Raw genomic sequence first — 24,143 nt, 5'->3', positions numbered from 1 at the left:
TTAACTTTTACAAAAAAAAGAAGAGGTTGTCTGTAAAGCCGGTTTACGGACGATGATTTTACGTGATAACGTCGTAGGAAAACAGGTTGTGTGCTTTTAAAATGAGTCAATTGAAGAGTTTATTTATTTCAAACAATCATAATTTACAAGGAAAAGCTAAAAAAAATTAATTTTTTTATTTGAAAAGCTTACAAAAAAATTATACAATTAAAAAGCCAAATATTTCTTCTAAATAATAAAGCCATTTTTAAATTTCTACAATGAGCAAAAAGTATTAAAATAAATTATTAAAAACAATCAATTCTTTTGAAAAAAGTGAAAAAATCATTTCCATCACCCAAAAATTCATTTTTTTGATATAACAACCTATAATAAATTTTATACTTTTATAATTTTTTATAATTTTATAAATAAAGCTTATTGCTTCAGCTAAAAAAACATATACCTAGGGCACTATTAGGCATCTACAAAAAGAGCTAGAATTTTTTGAACTAGACCAATTTTCATAAAAAAAAGCAAAAAAAAACATATAATTTTATGTTCTCACGCTATTGAATCAATTTTTTTTAGACAACCTATAAAAATATAATTTCACCTTTTATAAAAGTTAGAATTTTTTAAAGCCAACCATGTCGAAATTCCAAACTGAGATTACGGTACTTCCCACACTGGTGGCTGTTCATGATCAACAGATCTCCACAGGTGTTTTGAGGTATTTCGCAAGTTTTTTAATTTAACATTGTGTAGCTTGTAGTGAATGTACCGTTATGTGTGATATACCAAATGAAAGGTAACATCTTCAGGATGCTCAATAAAGTTAAATCACATTTGTATTTTATTTTACCATTATCTCAAAATTGTGACTACAAAATTGATTGAAATTGTGCACAGATATAGTGCTGTCTATTATCTATCTACAATATAAATTTCATTTATTTATCTGTTAAAGAAAAAAAGATAAAAATAGAAAACGGTTAAAAAAGGTAAAAAAAAAACTTGGGACAAAAAAACTTGTTTTCCCCGTTATTCGGCTTGAGATTTTTCGAATGCTACGAAAAATTAAAAAAAAAAAAAAAATAAAAACTCACACAAAAATACCCCAAAATAAGTAGGTGTTTTTCAAAAATTCATATTTCGAAACGCAGAGATTAAAAAAAAAAACCCGGGATCGGGTCAAAATTCTGGCTTCAAAATTCTGCTTTTCAAAATTCTGCCAGCATTATATTTGAACAAAAAAATTCTGCTAATTCTGTTTTTTTTTTTTTATAGCATAAGCCCTGGCTAAAGAAAAATACACCTCATTAATGTAATTCAACATTGGTACTTTCCTAAATTTTTTTATTTAAGTGTCGCAAATATTTTTTGAAATGCATATACTGACTTTCTTTCAAATAAAATATGTATACTAATTGGAACCGATGTTGTACATTCCTTTTCTTATTCAAAATTTGAATATTCATCTTTATTTGATTAAATAATAAATTTTTAGTTATTTTCGGAAATGTTTAATATTAAAAACCTTTTCTTAATATTTTCAAATTTATTCATTTATAAAACAAAAATTAATTCGCATTTAAAAAAATGACAAATTATGTAGGTAAGTAATCAAATAAGCAGATAATTTTTCAAAAAGATGTTTTTACAGAATTCTGCAAAAAATTAAAAAAGGGTTTGGAAAATGTTAAAAAGCGCGTTCTTTTTAACATTTTCCAAACCCTTTTTTAATTTTTGCAGAATTTTGAAAAGCAGAATTATGAAAAGCAGAATTTTGAAAAACAGAATTTTGAAAAACAGAATTTTGAAAAGCAGAATTTTGAAAGCAGAATTTTGTAAAGCAGAATTTTGAAAGCAGAATTTTGACAAAAGAATTTTGACCCCGGCAGAATTTTGACCCCAACCCAAAAAACCCGTATCAGACCCCTAACTTTTTTTTTTTTTATTTTTCAATTGACGTTTTTCGAATTGTCAAAAAAATTCCCCTACCTAAAATCACTACTTTGTCAAAGGTCTACCTCATGTTTTAGTTTTAGAAAACCATTAATAGCTTAGTTTCAAAATTTTTTAGAATTTTTTCAATACCATTGTCAGTCTTGCAATAAATTTATCTATTGATAAAAAATAATTCAACTCTTTACATTTTCGCGTTTAGAAAATAGCCAATTATTTGAAATTTAGTTTTACCCCTATTTACCCTATTTAAAAGATGGAATTTTTTAAAATCCTTCAAATTTATTTAACTTTAGGTTATCATCTTTCAAATAAGCTTTAGAAGATTTTTGTATCTCTAATAGTTTATTTTTAATTTTTAATTGAAATTTTTGCCGCACTGCGAAAGTGCGAGAGTGGCTGCCATGGTTCATCGATTTATAAGACGTTATCACGTCAAAAAATAAACTACATTATGTTGTTATTTTTTTCTAAATCATGATCCATGCCGCGAACTTACAAGACAGAAAACTGAATCGCATAACTGCAATGTTAGCTAAAAAATTGTCTTATCTACATTTTTTAAAATGCAATTTTTATGACTTAACTTTAAATCAAGACTAAATCCAACCACTTTAGGACGGTAGGAGGTAATCGACTATTTAAAAAAAAATAAAAACTCAGTAAGATTAAAAGAAGAATTAGATAAAAAAATAAAAGCTAAGTGCTAGCCAGTCACCTTCATTAGTTTTTATTCCTTTTTGGAATTTTTTAGTTTATTCTTTTTTATCGAAGAGTCATCATATTGTTCATGCATTAAAGTTTAAGAAGTCTCAATTTAATTTATTTGGTTATAATTGTTAGGCATAAATTCATCAAACATCAAATTGTGTGTTTTTTTTTAGTGAAAACTGGAATCAAAATTTTTAAAGTTATCTAAGAATGCATGCGGTTTTCATACAACTAACCTAAAATCGCGATTGGCCAAAGTAGTTCCGTATTCTATTTCTGTACTTTACAAAATATGCTACAAGTAGGTATCTTGATGAAAAGCTTCAACCCAGAGTAATTGTCTAACACAGACACAATTTGCAAATTGCAAAACACTAACTGAAAATTCTTGCACCCTTGAGCTATTTTTTTTTTATTTTTCTCCTAACTCAGTCTATTCACCGTATAGAACAAACCTCTGCCCGTCTTCCCGCACTTCCCCCGCAGTCACAATAAAACCTCTTGTCCATTGTTTGAGCCAGAAACACACTTATTTGCTAAGTGAAATGCGTTTTGCAATTTAATTGAAGTTAGATTCTGTGCTTTTATAGTAACACACTCGTACCTACATCAGACGAAAGGATATATCAAAATGTAATTGCTTAGTTGTAATTGTCCTTTTTGGGGTTGTTCTCTTCATACATAGATATACAGACATTATGTTCACATATTTAGGTATGGGAACGTATGTTATATAGCTACAGACATTTTAATTGAAGTTGGGAAGGATGCTGTTCGAAAACAAAGACCCACAAATAGTAGAGAATAGAAAATGCGTACAGGAAATTGCATTTACCCCCTTTCGTCTCTCTCTCTCCGCCAGCTCCTTGAACAAGAATCATGAATATTAAAATACTTTTAATTAAAATAAATTATGAAGCATATTTTCAATCCTTTATTTTTTATTTATGATTAAGAGTACGGCTGTGTCTGCGCTGAAGGTTTTATTTTCTAAATTTTGTATTTACTCATCATAAAAGTATTCAAAATAATATTGGAATTTCTATAATGTGTTCAAAAATGCATAAATATGTTGCATTTTTTTTTTTAAAGATTGAGATTAAAACAAATTTAAATCAAACAACACCTCGTTGTCGTGTGCAAACACAAAAATGTGCTTACACTCCAATGATTTATGTGACGTTTTTGAAAGTTGTAAATGATTTTTGAATTATTAATCGAGAAAAAACTGTGAGCGTTGTTGCAGAAATCACGCAAATATTCTTGTATTATACTTTTCATTTTCATTTTTTTTTTTTTTTTTTAATGAAACACATACGTTTATTAGCACGCAGTATTGTGTGGTTTTTCCGTGCATGCAATGCAAATCAACTCAACTACACCCTTAAAAAAAGTTCATCCCCTTAACTTGGTGAGTTATTATATAACATAAACGCCTTGTGGGTGTTTGAGCACGCATTCGTGCTTTGCATATTAAAGAAATCTATACGAATAACGATGGTAAGAGTATAACAGAGTAACAAAGTGTCTTTGAATCTTGAAGTTATATCCTTAAATGATTTGAATCGTTATTAAATTTCATTGTGGGGAAATGTTTTGATTTTCATTTTAAATTAAGTTATTTTTGCATGCGTGTGGTTTTTGTGGAAAAGTTTTTTTTTTGTTTCTTGTTTTGATGGAAATTTAAGTTAAATATATTCGGTAACTTTAGGATTGTTGCTATAACTGAAAATGTATAGGAAATGCATGTATGTTGTGATATAATTATGTACATGAAATTATTTCTACAATAATTTGACCTTGAATATTTTATGAAATAGGTACTCAGTTTTAAATATGATTTCGCTAGCCATATGAAGTTTGACTTACAATGTAGTTTATTTGTTATAATAAAGCTTTCAGCATTTTTAAAAGAAAAACAAGAAAAGAATTAATTTTAATAGATTTTTTTTTTGATAACTTCATTTACTTTTTTGTGTTTTGTAACTACATAAATATTTTAAATACCAAAATTTACATTATTTAGGGCCAATTTTTGAACCTCAGATAGAGCTTATTCCTAGGAATAAAAGTTTTTTTTTATATTGACATTTATTCCTCTGATGGTCTAACTGACGATTGAAAAAAAAAACAGGGCTTAATATGTATAAAACTATTATGTTAAGTTATGAATTCGTACAAAAATGGTACTTGTGATAAGAATCTAAAGAAATATGTATATAATGACAACAAAAGAATCAAAACTTTAGCTGCTTTGATAACACTGGTCTGCAAGGAAATCCTCCTTTAAAAAAAACTATATTTTTCTAAAGGATTTTTGTATGCTGATTCCGAATTCAGAATTGACCTATCACGTTATTTAGATATTCCCGTTAGAAAATCTCTAAAACCCATTTTTTTGCTGTTTTTGAAGAAATATTTTGGCATAATGTAATCTTTTTCAATTAAAATTGTGACTTATTTTTTTCTTTCAAATTCAGCTTAAATCTTCTCAATATCTCTTTTCTTCTCCGAGATATCTTAATTTAAGTAAGTTTAGTAGGTTTGGCATATCTTACCATACAGAAACTGATCTCTAAAAATTAACATATCTTTCTCCTAGAATACTTTTCTAATAGACTTTAGTGTGCTGATTTTGAATCCGAACTCAAAAAATTTCGGTCAGCTCTGGTTTTTGAGATATGGTAGTTTTTTTTTGAGATTTTCTAAAAAAAAAACTTGATTTTGTGATACTTTGATGCAAATATCTTAAAATCCTGACGTTATAGAATTTTTAACTTCGGATTCTAACTCATTACATCAAAAAATATAAGAAAATTATACTTTTGTTTTATCGAATGGTTTATTACAAATAAGATATATTTCTAAATAGAAAAATATTATATAAAATTACAAAACAAGTAAAAATTTTGTTTCATATATCTTATCATGGTTTTCTTTACATATTTGACTTTTTAAATGTAATGGGCATTTATATTTTACATTTTCCTTAATTAAGGTGCTTTTGTTCATGTAGGATTTACTAAAAAGTGAAGGATTTTTAAATGTCTGCTTTTATGACAATCAGTATTTTAAAAAATGAGTAAACATTAATATAAAAAACATATTTAATGTCAATCGATAGGTCATATTATGAAGAATAAGTCCTCCAAATTTGAGCTCAATGCGACAAATAGTTTTAATTTTATACAAGTTCAAATAGTAGGAGAGCTAGTGGCACATTTGACTAAGGTATCTCTTGTAAGGCTGAAAATTCGTACAGTGGTAGTTTTTAGCATGCTAAGTAAGAAAATCTTGGTCTGGCAGGCCTCAGCGGTGCACATCATATATATATATGACCTTGAAAGTGTAATTTTCAATTTTTTTGCCCAAAATTTGACTTTGAAATCGATTATTTCAAAAAGTATTGATTAAAATAACTTGATTTAAAAAGTAATATAAAGTGTAATATTCTGCCTTTTGAAAAATGTGTCACTCATAACTGCAGGTGTTGCCGTCGTTTTTAAATAATTTTTTTTTTATTTTGAGTTACTTTTTTAGAAAATTGCCCCTCCCCCCTAAACGGGGGGAGATAGACCCCCCTTCCCATAGTAAAAAATGCTTGTATTTAACTCCTCTACAAGAATCCGTTACTAATTTTCTCCGCCCTAGAAAACCATTTTTGGTTAAAATTTTTTTTTTTGTATTTTATATTTTTTGGGGAAATTACGATAACTAAGGCGGGGAAAATTGGTAACGAATTCTTGTAGAGGAGTTAAATACAAGCATTTTTTACTATGGGAAGGGGGGTCTATCTCCCCCCGTTTAGGAGGGAGGGGCAATTTTCTAAAAAAGTAACTCAAAATAAAAAAAAAAATATTTAAAAACGACGGCAACACCTGCAGTTATGAGTGATACATTTTTCAAAAGGCAAAATATTACACTTTATATTACTTTTTAAATCAAGTTATTTTAATCAATACTTTTTGAAATAATCGATTTCAAAGTCAAATTTTGGGCAAAAAAAGTTGAAAATTACACTTTCAAGGTCATATATATATATGGTGTGCACCGCTGAGGCCTGCCACACCAAGGTTTTCTTACTTAGCATGCTAAAAACTACCACTGTACGAATTTTCAGCCTTACAAGAGATACCTTAGTCAAATGTGCCACTAGCTCTTGGACTAAAATGAATCTAAAAGGCTGAGGTTTGAAGTCACAACTTTTTTCAAATTTTTTTCCCACTAGCTGAATTATACTTTACGAAGAATGATTTGGAAGCATATTTGCTGCAGTTATGGAAATTTTCTTCTTTACGGCCCCTCTCGGAATAGCTCCGAACTAAGTTGGCAATAGTCACTTTGCTTTTCAAGCGAAGACGATATATGTTCCCCGAAAAACATATTCAGCCCTATTGTGAGTTTCACGTAAACAAGACTCCACCCGGAAAAATTAAATTTCATTTTTCCTCTATTGTGAGTTGTGGGCGACAAGTTGTTGGCGTCCCAAAAACACCTCGCATTTCAATTAATATGCATGGTAAGCAGTTCACTTAAATTTGGTGAAAAACAAAAAACTAGCGGAAAATGTTGATTTAATTCCGATGAAACTTGCAAAAGGTTTTTAAATTTCTGGCGAACAAAAATATTTCGGGCCGATTCGGGATTTTGGTTTTTCGGGATTCTGGGTTTTCGGGATTTTTGGTTTTCGGGATTTTGGGTTTTCGGGATTTTGAGTTTGCGGGATTTTGGGTTTTCTGGATTTAGGGTTTTCTGGATTTTGGTCTTTCTGGATTTTGGATTTCGGGGTTCTGTCCGTCTCCCAATATTAAGGGCTGGTATTTGATGAGTATGTGAGTATGTTCTTGAGGTGTCTAGCAATCTATTTTTAGGAGTATTAAATCAAAATAAAGATATTCGATTTTTTTTTACCCTGCCTAGTACCTATACAGTAGGGTGTGTCACTTTTGTATGGAAAAATAAAAGTACCCTAATTTTCAAATGTAATAGTGGTCAAAAGTTGTATTAGGGTCTGAAATTTAATAATATGTAAAAAAAATTATAATATCGTTCGTCTTTGGCTCGCTCAAATCGGTTGAAGTTGTTCGGAAAAAAACGATTTTATATGAAAAAATGATTTTTTCCTTGACTTATTATTTTGCAGCTTCTTTACTAAGTGTTCAATTCCAACAAATATAAGCTTAAAAGTTTTTTCTTGGAATTATCTTTCCCGTGAAAGCCTAAAAATATTAAATATATATTTTTTGTATCCAAACGGTGCAGATTTGTATAAAATCGGTGCAGATTTCTTCCTATATTTTGAGCGAGCCAAAGATATTAATTAAAATGAAAACTCTAAACGCAGGATTTAATTTTGATAAGCAATGCAACTTTTAAAAGCTATTACATTTGAAAATTCCATACTTTTGCATTTTGACACACCCTACTATACAGCAACAACAAACTATTGATTGGGATGAAATAAGTATCCGTTTTTCTAATGAGCTAAGGACTGAGTTACCTTAGAACATTTTCAAAAAAAAAACATTAAACACTTAATCAACAATTTTGGCCTTCTACAAAAATCCAAAAATCACTAATCCATCTTTTAATTGATTTGTCCCAAAATTAAGGCCAATTTAATTACGTTTAAAAATGCATCAATAAGATTATAAACTTAAAATTTCAAAATGGTGGTCATCTGGTCATATAAGCGAACTTATTTCATATTTTTTGTCATATTATTATTATTATAGAATTTGGAAACAATAGAAAATTAAATCAAACTAAATCCCAAAACCGTTCAAGGCTGTCACCGAAAAATGTTAATCTTTTTAAAAACAAAGTACCTACTTATTTAAAAAGTGGAGATCATTAAATTATTTTGAGAAATTGCTTTTATACTTGAACTTATACTAAAAAAAAAAAAAAAACAACTACGAAAAAAAACCCTTTTCAAAAACTTTGTGACAAAAACAAAACCAGCTCTACTGTCTTTGAATGTGTGTGTGTGTGTGTGATTTTGTAGTTTCAAAAGTCCCTTTTTGAAAGCCAGCAATATACTTGTTTTTTTTTTATTTGAAAAGGTAAACAGACACAATTGAAGTCTACCCCTGTTCCATATATTTTTTTCCTTCACATAGAAATAATTAAACAAAAAGGGTGCCCAAGGGCTGTTTTAACCAGCAACGATGACAGCGATGACAAAGAGCGCTATGAGACAGCATAAAAACAGCAACATCAACAGTGTGGTATCAAAGCAACCGCCACCACATACAGTTTTTTTTTTTTTTTAACTCTCCCAAAACCCCCACTACACCCATACTCCTCAAGTTACAATGCGAACCCAAAACGAAAACCACATCACAATAAGCACGCATAGGAAAAAATAATAATAACGTTTACACTGACATATTTTTGCAATTAACGCTGAGTAGATGTGAGAAGTGAGACCAAGAATAAGTATTTGGTTTGATGGTAGTTGTTACGCAGTTTATTACGAGAGCAAGGATACTACTCTTGGTGTTTTTTTTTTTTTTTTTTGTTTTTGTTTTTATTACTCCTTTTTACTTTGGTTGTTTTGCCAACTGTGTTAATGGCTTGGCATCGTTTCGATGAAAGTCTCTATGAATGTTTCAACAGAGGAAGTGTGTTTGAAATAAATTCAAAAAATAAAAATCAACCTTCTATATTCCACGAGAATGTGTACAAGAGCAAAGAAGGTAGAGATGATATTCTCTTGTTTCAAACAAAAAGGAAGCCCCCAATTAAAACATTAAACTTCATTATTATCATCAGGAGAATTGTTTGGCTAATAAAACACCGAAATTAAATTAAACAAAATTAAAAGTGTTAAGAGAATGGAACTTAAAGGACAGGATATATTAAAAAAAAAATCATTCCTTTCAAAGTGAATTGGGTGAATATTTTTGATAATGTTGCGGTATGACGGTGAAGTAATTAAAAGTTTATTTTTTGTTATTCTCCCTTTTAAAGTCAGGTTTTGAAAAGTCCTTTTTCAACTTGTAATTATTTTTGTTTTATGATTTTATTGATCATAATTTTTCATTAAATAAGTTGTTAAAAGGTATCAAACATGACCAAGTCATGTTAGGTGACTTATTTATGTAGTCGTTTGAAAAAGAAACCATGTTCATTTTCGTGTAGGCTTAATGTCCTGAAGGTATGTGTTTACCTGTTCATAAATCATTTGAAAATATACGAACATCATAACTAGGCTGAAATTTTGTAAGTCTTACTAATGGAATTACCTGCTTCAAAGTAAAACAAAAACGAAATTTGGATTACAACAGAATCTAGAAATAAAACTAACTGAACCGAAATTAAAAAAAAAAACCTTTACTGATGAAATTGATATGTAAATAGGCAACATTAATGTATTATCAAACTCACGAATGATTTCAATACAAGGATGAACATTTTCAACAAGTGTTTTGGTGTTTCGTCTCCGCAGTTGTTTCATCTCCAAATGCGTCAATTCACCTGTCGAGTAGGCAAGCAAAAAAATGAAACACAAAGTTTTGTATTGGGTCCTTAAAATTAAAAACAATAATTACCTAAAGCTTTGTTGAATTAAAATGAAAATAAATCACTTAGGGCCATTTGAATCGAAACTTAAATAATTTATGTTGAACCTAAACTCTTATTCCCTACTTTTTCCTCTGCGTACACTGTCACATTAGGATTTATGTAGAACTTAAATGCTTAAATTTCCATTCAGTAAACGGTTCTTAGCGAGCGTTTTTCGATTTTAAGGTTTTCAATATTCTGAAATAGAAAATATTCAAGAGTTTTGTGCATTGATTACACAGGTCAACACGAAATTTGTGCTTGGGTTGTGATTATGAAATTATGATAGATTTATTCATACTCACCTGGAAAACATTTTTTTTTTTAAATTTGGTTTTGAAGTCAGTAGAGCAATTTCCAGTTTTCAAGTAAATCTGTCTTTAACAAAAATTGTCGTGTGTAATTTTGGCAAAAACTGAGAACGTCTTAACCGATTGGGCTGATTTTTGTTTTGTTTTCCTCATTTTAATGCTGTTTTCATATTCATATTCAGAAAAATAAAAAAAAAAGGAAATTTAAGAAGAAAAAAGAAAAATTAAATCGAAATTTTAGTTTTGTTCGAATTGTTGTCCAATGGGAGCTTTAGGCATTATTTAATACCTTCTATTTTCAATATTTATGGTAAAAGTAATTCACTCTGATGGTATTTTTACTATACAAAAACAACTGCATTCACAAATAACTGTATCCAAACTGTAAAATTGAATTAATTTGTTTGCATAGTATTTTTTTTTATTATTTTGTTGCATATACATGGTGTCTAAAAAGTAATGGATTAAACGAAATGGACTTACGGCAGTTCTTGTGAAATTTCGAAAAAAATTTTTTTTTCTTAAAATTCTTTTACTAAAACATTGCCTAACAATAGGAAACAATTAATTAATAAAAATATTTTTTATTTCATACGCCATTTTTCTAAACAGTTTCATAAAAACTCAATTTCTTACTTTTATTTCAGAGCAACAAGACGAAAAAAAATTGTATTGTGTGACTCTGGTTTATTATCTATTTTTAAAACTTGTTCCGGTATTGCAGTTTTCAAAAAATTATAAAAGTTTCCAAAGCTTAAGTTAGATAAAAAAATATTTGTAAACAAAACAGGGTTTTTCGGAGCAAAAAACCATTCTATTCATCATAACTTTTTTCTTATAATTTAAGTCGAATAAACTGCTTTAGTAAAAATGTAGATCTACATTTTATACCTTAACAGTTTTTTTTTGTACAATGCACGGTTCTTGCACTATAGCCCATAAGACTCGAGTTAGGCTCTTAGGGTATGAAAATACCAGAGTTACGGGCGACAGAGTTACGAGCGTCAAAGTTACGCGAAACCGAAGTTACGAAAAACTATAGAGTTACGAATTCTAAAGTTATGTTAAGCTATGACATGTGATTTTTGGGTTGGCAACAATTGCGAGGACAATTGCGACATGGAATTATGGAAATACAAACAAGAGATTAACATTTTTCTCATTGGTCAGAACTAAATGAGTAAAGCGAAAATGGGTGTTATTTAATCTTGTCAAATTTTGATTGGATAGGTATAGATATACATATATGGTTTTGTTTTTGTGAGAAAATCGCAAAAACGTTGAAATAGAAAAAAAAAACATAAGTATACTTATGTAAGTTTGGGGGACATAATTGAATTTAACTTCTTATTTGTCCAACTAATATTGCAAATACGTATTTTTTTTTTCTATTAATTAATATAATTATTCATAGCGTATTTTGTAATACCCACTTTGTTATTAATTATATTAAAATAATAACCAAACCACCCCTTTTTTTACAGACGTTATTTTGGTGTGGTGAACTGTTGTTGCAATTGTTGCCAACCCAAAAATCACATGTCATAGCTTAACATAACTTTAGAATTCTCAACTCTAGTTTCGCGTAACTTTGACGGCTGTTACTCTGTCGCGCGTAACTCTGTTATTCGTAACTCCGTTACCATTTCCCATTTTTGATGGAGTTCTCAGGATCTCTTCTTTGAACATGACAATACCAACTACGATGGTCGTTTTTTTTTCTGGAAGATGGTATTTTTAAGATGTAGGCTACCTCAGATCTTCACGTTTCTAATCCGATTCTGAAAAAATTGTATCGATAAATTATATTCAAATCAATATGATATTTGTAAAATTATATTAATTTATTTTTCTTTTCTTTCAGGATAACAAACTACCAATGATCATTCCAACAGCAGGAATTCCAGGAGCTCCAGTACTGAAACCAAAAATTGATACAAGCAGTAAGTTTTTCTTTTTTAAAATTAAAATTTTTTAATTGACATATCCGCATTGCTGAAGTAAAAAAAATAGAAATGTCAAATGTTAAAAAAACATAGATAATTTCTATAAAAAAACATAAATATTTATAATTAAAGTTCAATTTTTCTAAATGCTCCTTTTTGAGCTAGAACAAATTTTAACTAGTTCCTTTCATATCAGTGCTTTCGGGTGTTTTTCTATGTTCAGAAGACATTTCTTACTAAATTGGAGGAGAAATCTGTCTACTTATTATGTAGATTTTCTTTTACATCATAGAGCCTCTTTTTGTTATAGTATATTCTTCGCTATCTCTCGTATTTATATAAGAAATAAGATAAGATTTCCAGTTTATGGGTTTAACAAAATACTTGTTAAATAACAGTTTGGTCATCTGGCTCAGACTGACCGTTTTCGTATAAGTAGATGAGATGGATACAGTTGAGTTCACTTTCCTAAAACGGCCGTGGTTTGAGGTAACTGCCTTTGCAAAAGGGTTTTCATATGCGGCTGAAGGGCTTGTAAAACAGATTGCATAAGATCAGAAAACTTACACAAATTTTTTCCTTCTTTAGATTCAATACCAATTCAAATGAAAAGCTTTATTAATAATACCAAAAGTATTTATTTCTTCCTTATTTAATCGAATACAAAGTAACTACACAACTCCGATGATTACCACACATAATTTTACTTTTACAATTTACATCCGAAATGAAGAGGCTTACAAATGAAATCTTTATTTTTTTTATAACCGAAAAAAAAACTCAGTCACACATACAACAAGACGAGAACAAAAAAAAAAAAAAAAAAAAAAAAAAAAACATATACAACAGAACAAACTCTTATAGGAGGACGATTCGCCATAGCGGAACTTCCTCATCGCACTTTTCACTTCCGATTCTTTTTCTTTAAATCATACTCCGTAACTCACCTGGAATAAAAAAAAAAAACATCTTCTCTAAGTTATCCACAATAGCCACACACACAGCCTCGCTCGCAGCAATGTGGCATTATTTCATTTGCCAGAATGAAAGAATGATCGCTTTCGGAAAAACTTTGTCGTTTAATGTTTTTCCGGTTCGACGGTAAAAGTTTTCTCATATTTACCTGTTTTAGGAGCCAGAACAAAAAAAAATATCAAGAAAAAAAAAATAAAACGAGAAGAAAAAACTTTTATTACCTACACACATTTATGTAACATACAAAGAAATACTCTTCATTCCAGCAACTCAGACACTATTACACACTCGCGAAGAAAAGATGGTGAAGATGGTTTTTACCGCAGGAAATTTGAAATGCGCGTATAGTTTTAATGTGTTAATGTTTTTGTTGTCTAATTCTTGATTTTTGAGGAAGGTGTAATTAAATGAATTAAGCAAGAAATCTGTATTAAAAGTCCAAGTTAACTGATTTTTCTTTTGGCTAAAAAATTCTGGATAATTCTACGAGTATACGCAAATTCATGAAAAATATCCTTGATTTGATTTAAATTAAATAAAAGTGCGATATATTTTGAAATTAAAAAAAATTGTTTTTTATTAGATTCTGTTCAAAGAAAAACCCTTACCTCTTTTCCTTGTTACTTTTCCCAGAAAATAAAATCTTAAAGTGGCAAACTTTTATTTTACTTTTATTTTCTATAATAAACGAGAAAAATAGTCCTTTTCCAGCGAATTCACAACTCAATTCCAGAGATCTTAGAAGAAAAAAGGATTAAAAAAAACAGGAATTCGTCTTAACACCCAAATGGCAAATAACATCCATATCCTCCATCCATCTTTCCTATGATTCCAAAATCCTTACAGAAGTAAAAAAAAAAAATATACCTACATCATTTATTTTTTACCATTAACAATCCGGTATTCACTTGAAATGAAAATCCTTCAACCCAACGTAAATTTCATTGCCGGATAAGGTATAGTAGGTATAAATATAAGGCAGAAAATATACTTTGCCACAAAATCATTTACATTTCTTTATACAACAGTAAGAGAAAAAGAAAGACAAAAAACACAAAAAAAAAAGAAACAAGAAAGAAAAAAAAAAATTCCAAAACACACAGCGTTCTTAATTAAAACATTTTTAATCCTTCTTCATTTTCACTCAACGAACACCCAACCGACCGTGCGCCTGACTGACGGACGATTTCTTTTTGCGGGACTTAACAACCTCTTTTAACTTATTTCAAGATTGGTGTAACTCAAAGAAATAAAATGTAACTTTTTGCCTCAAAAATAGAAGAAAATAAAAAAAATTCCTAGATAAAGAACCAAAAAAAAAAATTATAATAAAAAGAAAACGATCTAAATTAAAATTCTTCAAAAAAAATTTTCCCTTCAAACTATGTTTGGGGTATTATCCATAGATCTGAATTGAAATGAGACTGTTTTAGGTTAACTTTTGTATTAATTTTTTTTTTTTTGGTTCCTTTTATAAAGTATGTCCAAGGGCGATTTCGATAGGATGTGGGGTATTTTTTTTTTTTTTTTTTTTTTTTTGAAACTCATATTGACTTATCCGCTTGAACTGAATAATAATTATTATTTCATTGTGAAATAGAAAAGTTGTAAGAAATTTCTTTGTAAAAAAAAGTTTCACTCAAAGAAAGTTTTTTTTTGAAGTTTGACCTCTTTTTAAGTATTATTCTTTTGTTATAAATTATTGTTTTAACTAGTTGATGTGGAAAAAATACAGGTATTTGAAATTATCAAAAAAAAAAAAATACTGAGAATTTTTTTTGTTAAAATTATGTTTTACAATAGAAAATATTATTTTAAAAAAGGAAAGCGTCGAAAAATCAGCTCATGAATTTTTATGAATGGTAGGTATCAACGAGCAACTTTACCATACATAATAATGTTGATAGATATGTTAATAGATCCTTAAACTCCCCTTACTGATGTTTTGGATAGCTTCTGGTCAAAAAGGGAAAAGGTAATGGTTTACCGAAAAAGCCAAAATGGTAAAATTTTAAATCTGAATACTCATGATTTAAATGATATAATCAGAACCCTGGATCTTAAAATCACGTTTTGGCTGCACTTTTTTCATTTGAACATGAAAAAAAAAAACAATTTATTTTCTTTAGTTTTTTTTTTCAGAATAGGAATACATATTTATTTCAATTTTTAAACAAAAACAAAAAATTGAGAAAATAAATATAAAGTTCAATTTTTTAATAGTAATAGGTATATTTAATTTTTACTTGCGATATAGGTACTATAGGTACGGTGACCATCCGTCCCGGTTTACCCGGGACTGTCCCGTATTTCAACAGCTTGTCCCTGGTTTTTATTTAAGAAACCCGGGACGTATAAGTGTCCCGTATTTTGTAATTTGTCCCGTGATTTTCCCGTATTTGCACATTTTCTGATTTTTTTGTTCAAAATTTTAAAAACTTTGTACGGAAAACAACAAAAAACAGTGGTTGGTCGGTTAAAAATTAAAATTAAAATTAAAAGTTTTTCTAATTTTTCCGATAAAAACATTAAGCCTAGTACCCTGCTGGAGCAAAACGAAAGTTTCCTAAGTCAAAAAAACTCTTTTGGAGCAAGAAAAATTACTTGAACAGTTAAATGTCAGTGACAAAAACGATTGAAAACTCTCCAAATATTCTAACACAGTTAAGAATATCGTTAGTAAAGCTGAGTAAATGTGTAACGAAAAGCTAATTTTTTGTATTTCCTTGTACTAGTTTTATATGAAAATTTTCGTTTCACCTCAAGCTTTAGTTTTTAAAATTTGTTGTCAATTATTTAGTTCCAGCTTGTATTTCTCAAGTTGAAAAGCTTATCAGGAAAGAATAATGAACAACATATGAAAGAGTAAAGAACCCAGCTTAACTTCAAAACATTTAAGCACATGTTAAAAGTTTAATAAAGATGATACAATTTCAAAATCATTTGAAAATATTAAAAATGTTAAAAAACAGCTCACCCGATTTTGATTGAAAAAATATTTGTTTTAGAAGTTATTAACAGTACCTACCTATTATAAATGCGCTTTCTTGATTTTGTAAACGGTTTAAATGATTTCAATGAAAATGGTCCCATGAAATCGTTTGAGAAATCATGGAAAAATCATGAAATCTCATTTAAAAAAAATTCAATTTTTATTATTTTGTTTTTTTTTTTTTTTGAAAAACCAATATTTTCAAAACGATCCAAGGAATTTTGTATCTGTCCCGGGTTTCGCTTCTAGAAATATGGTCACCGTAACTATAGGGCAAGTTTAGGATTCGTAAAAAAAATCGAACTCGAGATAACAATTTTACATGACATTACGATGATGGAGAATGCCAAAAAAGTGGGTCCGGCAATTCTGTCTGTCTGTCTGTCTGTCTGTGTGTCTGTCTCTATCTGGAGCTGCAGCCTAAACGAGTGAAGTGATTTTCTTCAAACTTGGTAGTTAGCAGTTTTTGGTGATTCCCTAGAGGGGAAATTGAAATTTTTTTTTATGACCAAAACTAACGTACCTGCCATATAACGGAAATAGAAAAGTTAGTTTTTTTTCAAAAATGGCTCTAACGATTTTGATTAAAATTTTTGTGTGTAGTACTACACATAAGAGCCAACTTTTTAAATAAAAAACATATTTTTTGTACCGTTATTAACGGTACCTGTCATAGAACGGTTTTTTTCGTTTCTGAATATCTCGTACAACATTAACCCGATTTAAATGAAAATTTTTATACAAAAGTGTGTAAGTAAAGATAATATTAAAATTTTAGAAAATTTTCAATAAACGCATTTTTGGTTTTTTAAAAAATATCTCAAATTTTTTTTTTTGAAAAATCAATTTTTTGAAAACGGATTAATGAAAAATTTTGAAATTTAGTTTTTTTGTGTAAATTAATTATTTCTTCAAAATGGCATACCAACTTTTTTTTTTTGAAAAATGTTAAAAAAATTTTATATATAAAAAATTATTTTTTTAAAAAACGGTTCCTACAATTTTCGAAAATTTTTTTCTAAAAATACCTTTTTATACAAGAAATAAAATGGCATATTTGTTTTTTTTTTAAGATAATTTAAAACGGAGTTTAATTAATTATAAAAACAGATTTAATTTTTTTTACTACTTATGAAATTTATTCAAAATATCAAATTTTAAATTTCTTGAATAAAAAGCTTTAACATTATAGTTACTTTAAGCATAAGAGCAAGTACGTGCGACCCCAGTCGTGCAATTTATTTTTTTTAATTTATTTTAATTGGTTAAGCAGATATATCAAACGATACAAATCTTAAAAAAGTAAAAAAAAATAAGTTTTATAATGAATTCAAAATCAAAAATAAATTTATTTAACAATCAAATAAACAAAATCTTTAAGATAATGTAATGAATTGACCTAAGCGAAAAAAGAGAGAAAAATTAAACAAAGCCAAGTGAATAAAAAAAGTTTAATTTTTGATTCTGGTTCCCGAGAGGATTACACTGGTCAACAAGGTTTTTGCCACAAGAACCAAAATATACTTTTCTAAAGGTTTTTGGGTTGCTGAACTCGAATCCACAATCAGAAAAATTCTATAAGCCTTCGTTCTTGAAATATTACCGTTATAAAATGCAAAAAAAGGGTTTTTTTTATAACGGTTATATTTCAAGAACGGAGGCTAATAGAATTTTTCCGATTGCGGATTTGAGTTCAGAAACTCGAAAACATTCAGAAAAGTATATTTTAGTTCTTGTGGCAAAAATTCTGTGACCAGTGACTTATACTTTAGATTAAGTTTAGTTTCTCTTTGGCTAATATTAAATGAAACTTAAGATATCTCGAGCAATTAAAGAGATATCGGGAAAATTTAAACAGTTTTTGAAAGAAGAATATATGTTGTTATAATAACCGTTACAAATTTGTTTATAATGAATTACCCCACATAAAAACAGAATCTCGAAAATAGCCAAAATGACGTTTTTAGCATTTTATAACGGTAATATTTAAAAAACGGAGCCCAATCATTTATTAAAAAACTAAATTTTTTGGTTTTCACAACAAATTAGCATTTAAATATCTATAACGAAAGCAAAAAAATTGGTAGACAGGTATAATTGTTGAATAAAAAAATTCAAAATTTAAGTTTATTCTTAACCTTAAATAACTTTTTTAGCTGGAATTATATAGTCCTTTACTTTTCTTTGTCCTTTCCTAGTAATTGTTTTTTTTTTTTTTTTTCTTTTATATGAACATTTTTTTTTGAGCTGGACTTCAAAGAAATTGAACAATTTTTCAAATCAATACCGTAAGGTTAATTGACATGGGCAGATAAGTTTTCAAAGCTATTGCAATCCCATTCGATTTCTACAGCTTTGAAATAATTGTTTTAATCTTACAATCACTCAATTTTCCCCCAACTTTCTAAGAATAATTACCAAGTAACATAATTGCATTGCATCCAATGATGAATATACACACGAACATAGCTTGAGAAAAATGCCTACCTCTATGATATGATGTTGTGCGTTTTAATACGAGTCTTATTTATGTGCTAATTACTTGGCCTAGTTTTTCTTATATCCTTTTTTTTAACTTTTTCGTTTTTTTTTTTTTTTATTTATCGCTTGTTAACTTTGCACAGAATTTCTCTGATGTACATTTGTACAGGAAATGGCTTTGGCTTTACAGCAAAAGGGTTGATTTTTTGTGAATTGACCATAAAAAATCCGAGATTTCTTTCCTCTTCTGGGCTGATGTTGAAGCTAAAGCTTGAAGCTGATGCTGCCCATCAGCCCATACCAACGTGGGATAAATTGGAAAATATACACGCCACCCAAAAATAAAAGGGCCTTTTTGCAAAAAGGAGTGAAATGATTTCTTAATTGGATGCATGATATCGGTCAAGTGCTGGGTGTGGCGTGTGGGTGTTTGTGTGATGATATACAAACACAAATACAAACATTAAAAAAAAAAAAAAATAAACCCTCCATAAAAACCTATGAATAAGAAAATATAAAAAATAAAAAAATATAAAAAAGAAAAATTTCAAAAACACTCAACGTTTTATTTGGACTCCTTAATGTGGCTGCATTGCATACATTTCCATTCTCGTAAATTGCCACATTCCTTCGTTATCGTGTGGCAATACATTCCGCATTATATTAACCAATGTATACTTTTTAAATTGCGGCAGAATGCAAGCAACATATCCCATCATAATAATCCGAGAGACACATAGGTTTCTATCGTATAGAGAGAGAGCTAAAGCTGGTCCTGGTGCTGACTATGAAGCCGGTGTGATGCAGCATCCTCCATACACTCTATACAGCCATATACACATCGGCAAAGGATTCCAAGGATATATTCTGGCTAAAAATCCTATGCCGCTATGAAATATTCAAATTCATTGATAAAAGCTTTTATTTACTCCCAATCATAAATTTTCGATATTTGCCATAAAGGGTGATATTGAGGGTGTATGATGAGGGGGGAGGGGAGATGTGCTGGTGGGATAGACAGAGAATGGATACGGTTTTTTGGGTTTTTCGGGCTTCGCCAGATGAGGTGGCAAACATTTAAAATTGCTTTTTCCGGGCACAGGGGTTTGGGTCTTCGTCGTCGTTTTGGGTTAGCTGAAGAATTATATTTCGGGGAAATGGAAAATTCTTTTTTTTTCTCTTATTTTTATATGTATAATATATTTTTTTTTGTGTTTAGCTTTTATTTTCATTTTAAATTTAAATTTATTCTGGCTTGTGCCAAGGCATCCGTGTATTAGCTAAATTTAGGTTTTGTACATTTTTTTTTTTTTTTGTTCAAAGTCGGGTTATATTTTGCATTTAATCTCTTTTTTTGTTTTGTATTTTGCAAAGCATACTAAATTTCCACTGGGAAATTATGATATTGATACATATACACAAAAAAAAAATAATATTAAATAGATTGATTGATTGGTGGTAGGTAGACAACAAAGGCATGGACCTAGTCTTTATGTAATTGACTTCCTGGATAGAACAATTGAAATGTTCATCAAATAACGTTGATAATAATTACATTTCAATGAGCCTATACAATCAATTTTACGTAAATGTTCGCTTTAAACTTTTTTACACTCTTAAATTTATCGAAAATTTTGTGTTTTACCTGAGAGTTGAAATTAATCACGCAGAATAAATATTGTTTACATTTGAACGATTTAAATTTACACTAATTAGTTTTGAATTTTCATATTTTAAAAACATGTCAAACTTATAAAAAACTGTTCCAAGAACAAACCAGTCAAATTTTTTTTAACACTTTATCAATATTTGATTTTGAAAACTTATACAACAGAGTAGGTATGACATTCTAAAATCACAAATACGTTCTGGTGCCAAGAATTCTTACTTAGCCAAGTCGAAATAAGCATTTCAAATGAAAAAAATTAAATCGTGAATTATTTTTCATAGAACGGTAGAGGGGGTCACTGAGAACTTAAAACCAGGTTTTCGGGAAAATCGAGCTTGAGCCAAAGCTTTTGATAAAAACAATTGAAGCAAAAGTTGTAAAAAATTTTATTTCTTACAACTTTTATCTTGATAAATTTTTTCTATTCCCCTACTCAGCTTAAATGTCATAAACCTTATACCATCTTTGAGTATATCTATGGAGTTTGGTATTAACAACATAAGTCCAAAATCGTCGTTTTTAGATAAAAGCATTTTAAAATTAGAAAACTTCCTCCAAATCCAGTTTTATTCAATACAAATTTATTGCGATGTTCAAGAATAAGACTATTTCGATTTGTGTCTTTAGTGCCCATATTGAAATTAGTTTTTTTTTTTTTTAATTTAACTTAAAATTATATTCCTTTTCAGACTCCTGAATAGTCATCTTCTCAATTTTTGACTTAAATGAGGATTTTAACTGTAAGACAAAAATAAATCTTATTAATTTTATTTTCACTGATAACAACTTCCACTACTAAAAATAATGCATTTGAAAAAACAAAAACGAAAAATGAATAACTATCAAACATTTATGTTCTTAATGTGAACCATTTATTTAAAATATTTCCTTAAAAAAAAAAATAATATCAATTAGTATGTGGTCAAAATAATGGAGTTGGTAATTTCGAGGTCCAAGTTATTAAAAATTCAACTTTGTATTATAATATAAATTTCAAAATGAAATGTTCGCTATAGATTTATCATTTATCAGTTTATAAACGGAACAGAACACAAAAAAGTTTTTACTACAGCTCTAATGAGATAATTTCTCAAATTATGTCAGTTCAAATTTCAAACTTAATTTTTTTTTTTCTATACGATTTGACATTAAAAATTATATAATTTAAAAAATTATCTCATTTGGAATCTAGTGAAAACAGGCCATCAGATAGTAGTAAACAAATATTACTTTATCTATATAAAAATTTGATTTATTTTTTAAAGTTTTTTTTTTTTTTATAAAAGTTTATTTTATAGCCATACTTGGATAGGATTCTGATTCAACTACCATAAGCAAGCTGCATTTTGTCGGTAAAGCTGTATTAAAAAATGTCCAAAGTTTTAAAGTGCTTCCGAAAATGACGTTAGTGGAAATGACGTTTTGACCTTAATTGATTTTTATTTCTTATTGCACAAAGTCAAATGTAATAATTTTGAAATTATATTGTATTGGCTTCGATTTCATTGATATTAATCCAAAAATATTCCAAAAAAAAATTCCCGGAATGACGGTGAATTGATGTACGCTACTTGTAAATGAAACTTAAACTAACATAAATGCAATTTGAAGTAGGTACTTCAGACCCCAAATTATTGAGTCGATATGATTAACATAGGTATAATTTTAGTTTTAATAAACTTAACTGACTCAAGTCAATTGTGTATACCTAAAACAAATTGAAAAATAAGAATTCTTAACAAAAAAACTTACATAAACAACTCTAAGAAATACATTTAAAAATCCTTGGGAAGCGTTTAATCCATATCCCAAATTTATATAAAAAAATATTGTTTTAGGTTTTCAAAGGGGCATAATCTTTAAACAAAAGAGCTGAGCAACAAACTTTATCTTTTTTTTTCTTGTATTCGTTTTATTTTTTGTTTAAAATTTAGTTAAGTGTGATTAAAATGAGAAAATAATTTATTCTTATTTTAAAAAAATATATTAGCTACATCAAAAAAAAAAAAATAATGCAATAAATTAAATGAAAACACAGTATGGCACTCGTTACTCGTCGAAGAACATTAAAATTCACTTAACTTTAGTCCAAGGGTAAGGGAAATTCTAAAGTTTTTCCAAAAATCAAATACATATTTATCAATTTCAGAGTCATATTAATAAAAAAATAATAATTTAACTTTAATTTTTAATTTCTACCAAGGATATATTAATTTAAGGCTATCGTTTTTATAATCTTCATGAAAGTATTGTTTTTTTTTTTATTTTAATCTAGATATTGTTAAAACATCACCGTGTTTGATGAGTGAGCTCAATCTACAAAATATTCAATTCTTCAAAATGTAGCAAATTTGCGTATTTTTTAATTCTAAATTGGCTCGTCCTAAGAACAAAAAGTATTTCAAAGATATATTTTAGAAGAAAAATATCTAAAAAATAGAAAGGGTTGTGCTGCCCTGAATAATCAACTTTAGATAAAAATAAAAACAAAGTTATAATTTTGAAAAATAAACTAATCAATTTTAGATAAAAACAAAGTTATAAAAATAAACTAAGCCCTAAAAGCAAAAACAAATTGCTTTTTAAGCAAACCTGCCTTTATTTTAGAACATTACCAAAATCCATGAAATGAATAAGGCTTTCATTCGAAAGTTTTTTTTTAATTGTTTCTGTGTATTTTATTTCTAACTCTCGATATATTTATCATCCAATTAATTAAAATTTTAATAAATTAAAAATAATTTTTATTAAGTTCTAACAATAAACATTGTTCATTTGTTAATTTTCCAAGAAATAAACAAAAATATAAGGATAGATTTTCCATCTCAGTTTTGTTTGAACCATATTGTTACCTTATCAATTCACCATCCAACCAGTTCGACCGGAAATGCGTTTGTTTTGAAATACAAAAATAAACTTTTCTCCGAAAATTACCGAAATTCATCAAGCAAACCAAAATGAATTCATTCGTTCATTCGGAGAGTGTATAACAGTTATAAACCTATTCCCAATATTTCTCCAAAATTAATGCACTTGTTCATTTCACCCCATTTTTTCGGAATAAAAATAAAATTCACTCACAAGAAATGAACATAGAGTCTCATGCAAATGAAAAATGAACTTTCTCCGAATATTGGCTCACCAAAAAATATACACAATCCAAACCAAGCCAAATACTAAAACCCATTTTCATCTCCAAATCATATTCACATGAGAATTTAAAATGAGCATCGGACCCAACGTACATGCGCTCAAAATCATAGAGCACAATATTATAACCTTTCTAAATCCCGCGAGAAAGACCGAAAGAACCATCATCATTGTCGTCGTGTCGTAGTCGTGATGTCGACCAACCTTATCATCCCCCATATTTTCACCCCCTTCTCGTCTACAAATCTCACATAAACAAGGAAAAACACACATCGAGAGAGAGAGCAAAAGGCTTCGAAATGAATATAATCGACAGAAATGTTATCCATTTCCACACTCTCACCAATGTAAAATTTGTTCTTATTCAACAAAAAACAGGACACTCTGAATGT

At 28.6% G+C, this 24,143-nt stretch overlaps 1 protein-coding gene across 1 annotated transcript in view; it reads left to right on the top strand.

Moving 5' to 3' along the window:
- Window positions 1-24,143, top strand: part of LOC129916613 (nucleolysin TIAR) — a 256,413-nt gene that overhangs the window by 156,594 nt on the left and 75,676 nt on the right. The window contains exon 3 of the mRNA XM_055996658.1: window positions 12,403-12,481. Coding sequence (XP_055852633.1) covers window positions 12,403-12,481 — 79 coding nt within the window. The remainder of the gene's footprint in view (window positions 1-12,402; window positions 12,482-24,143) is intronic.

This window comes from Episyrphus balteatus, chromosome 3, assembly GCF_945859705.1.
Source record: "Episyrphus balteatus chromosome 3, idEpiBalt1.1, whole genome shotgun sequence".
NCBI lineage: Eukaryota > Metazoa > Arthropoda > Insecta > Diptera > Syrphidae > Episyrphus > Episyrphus balteatus.
This window is presented reverse-complemented; position numbering and strand designations above follow the sequence as displayed.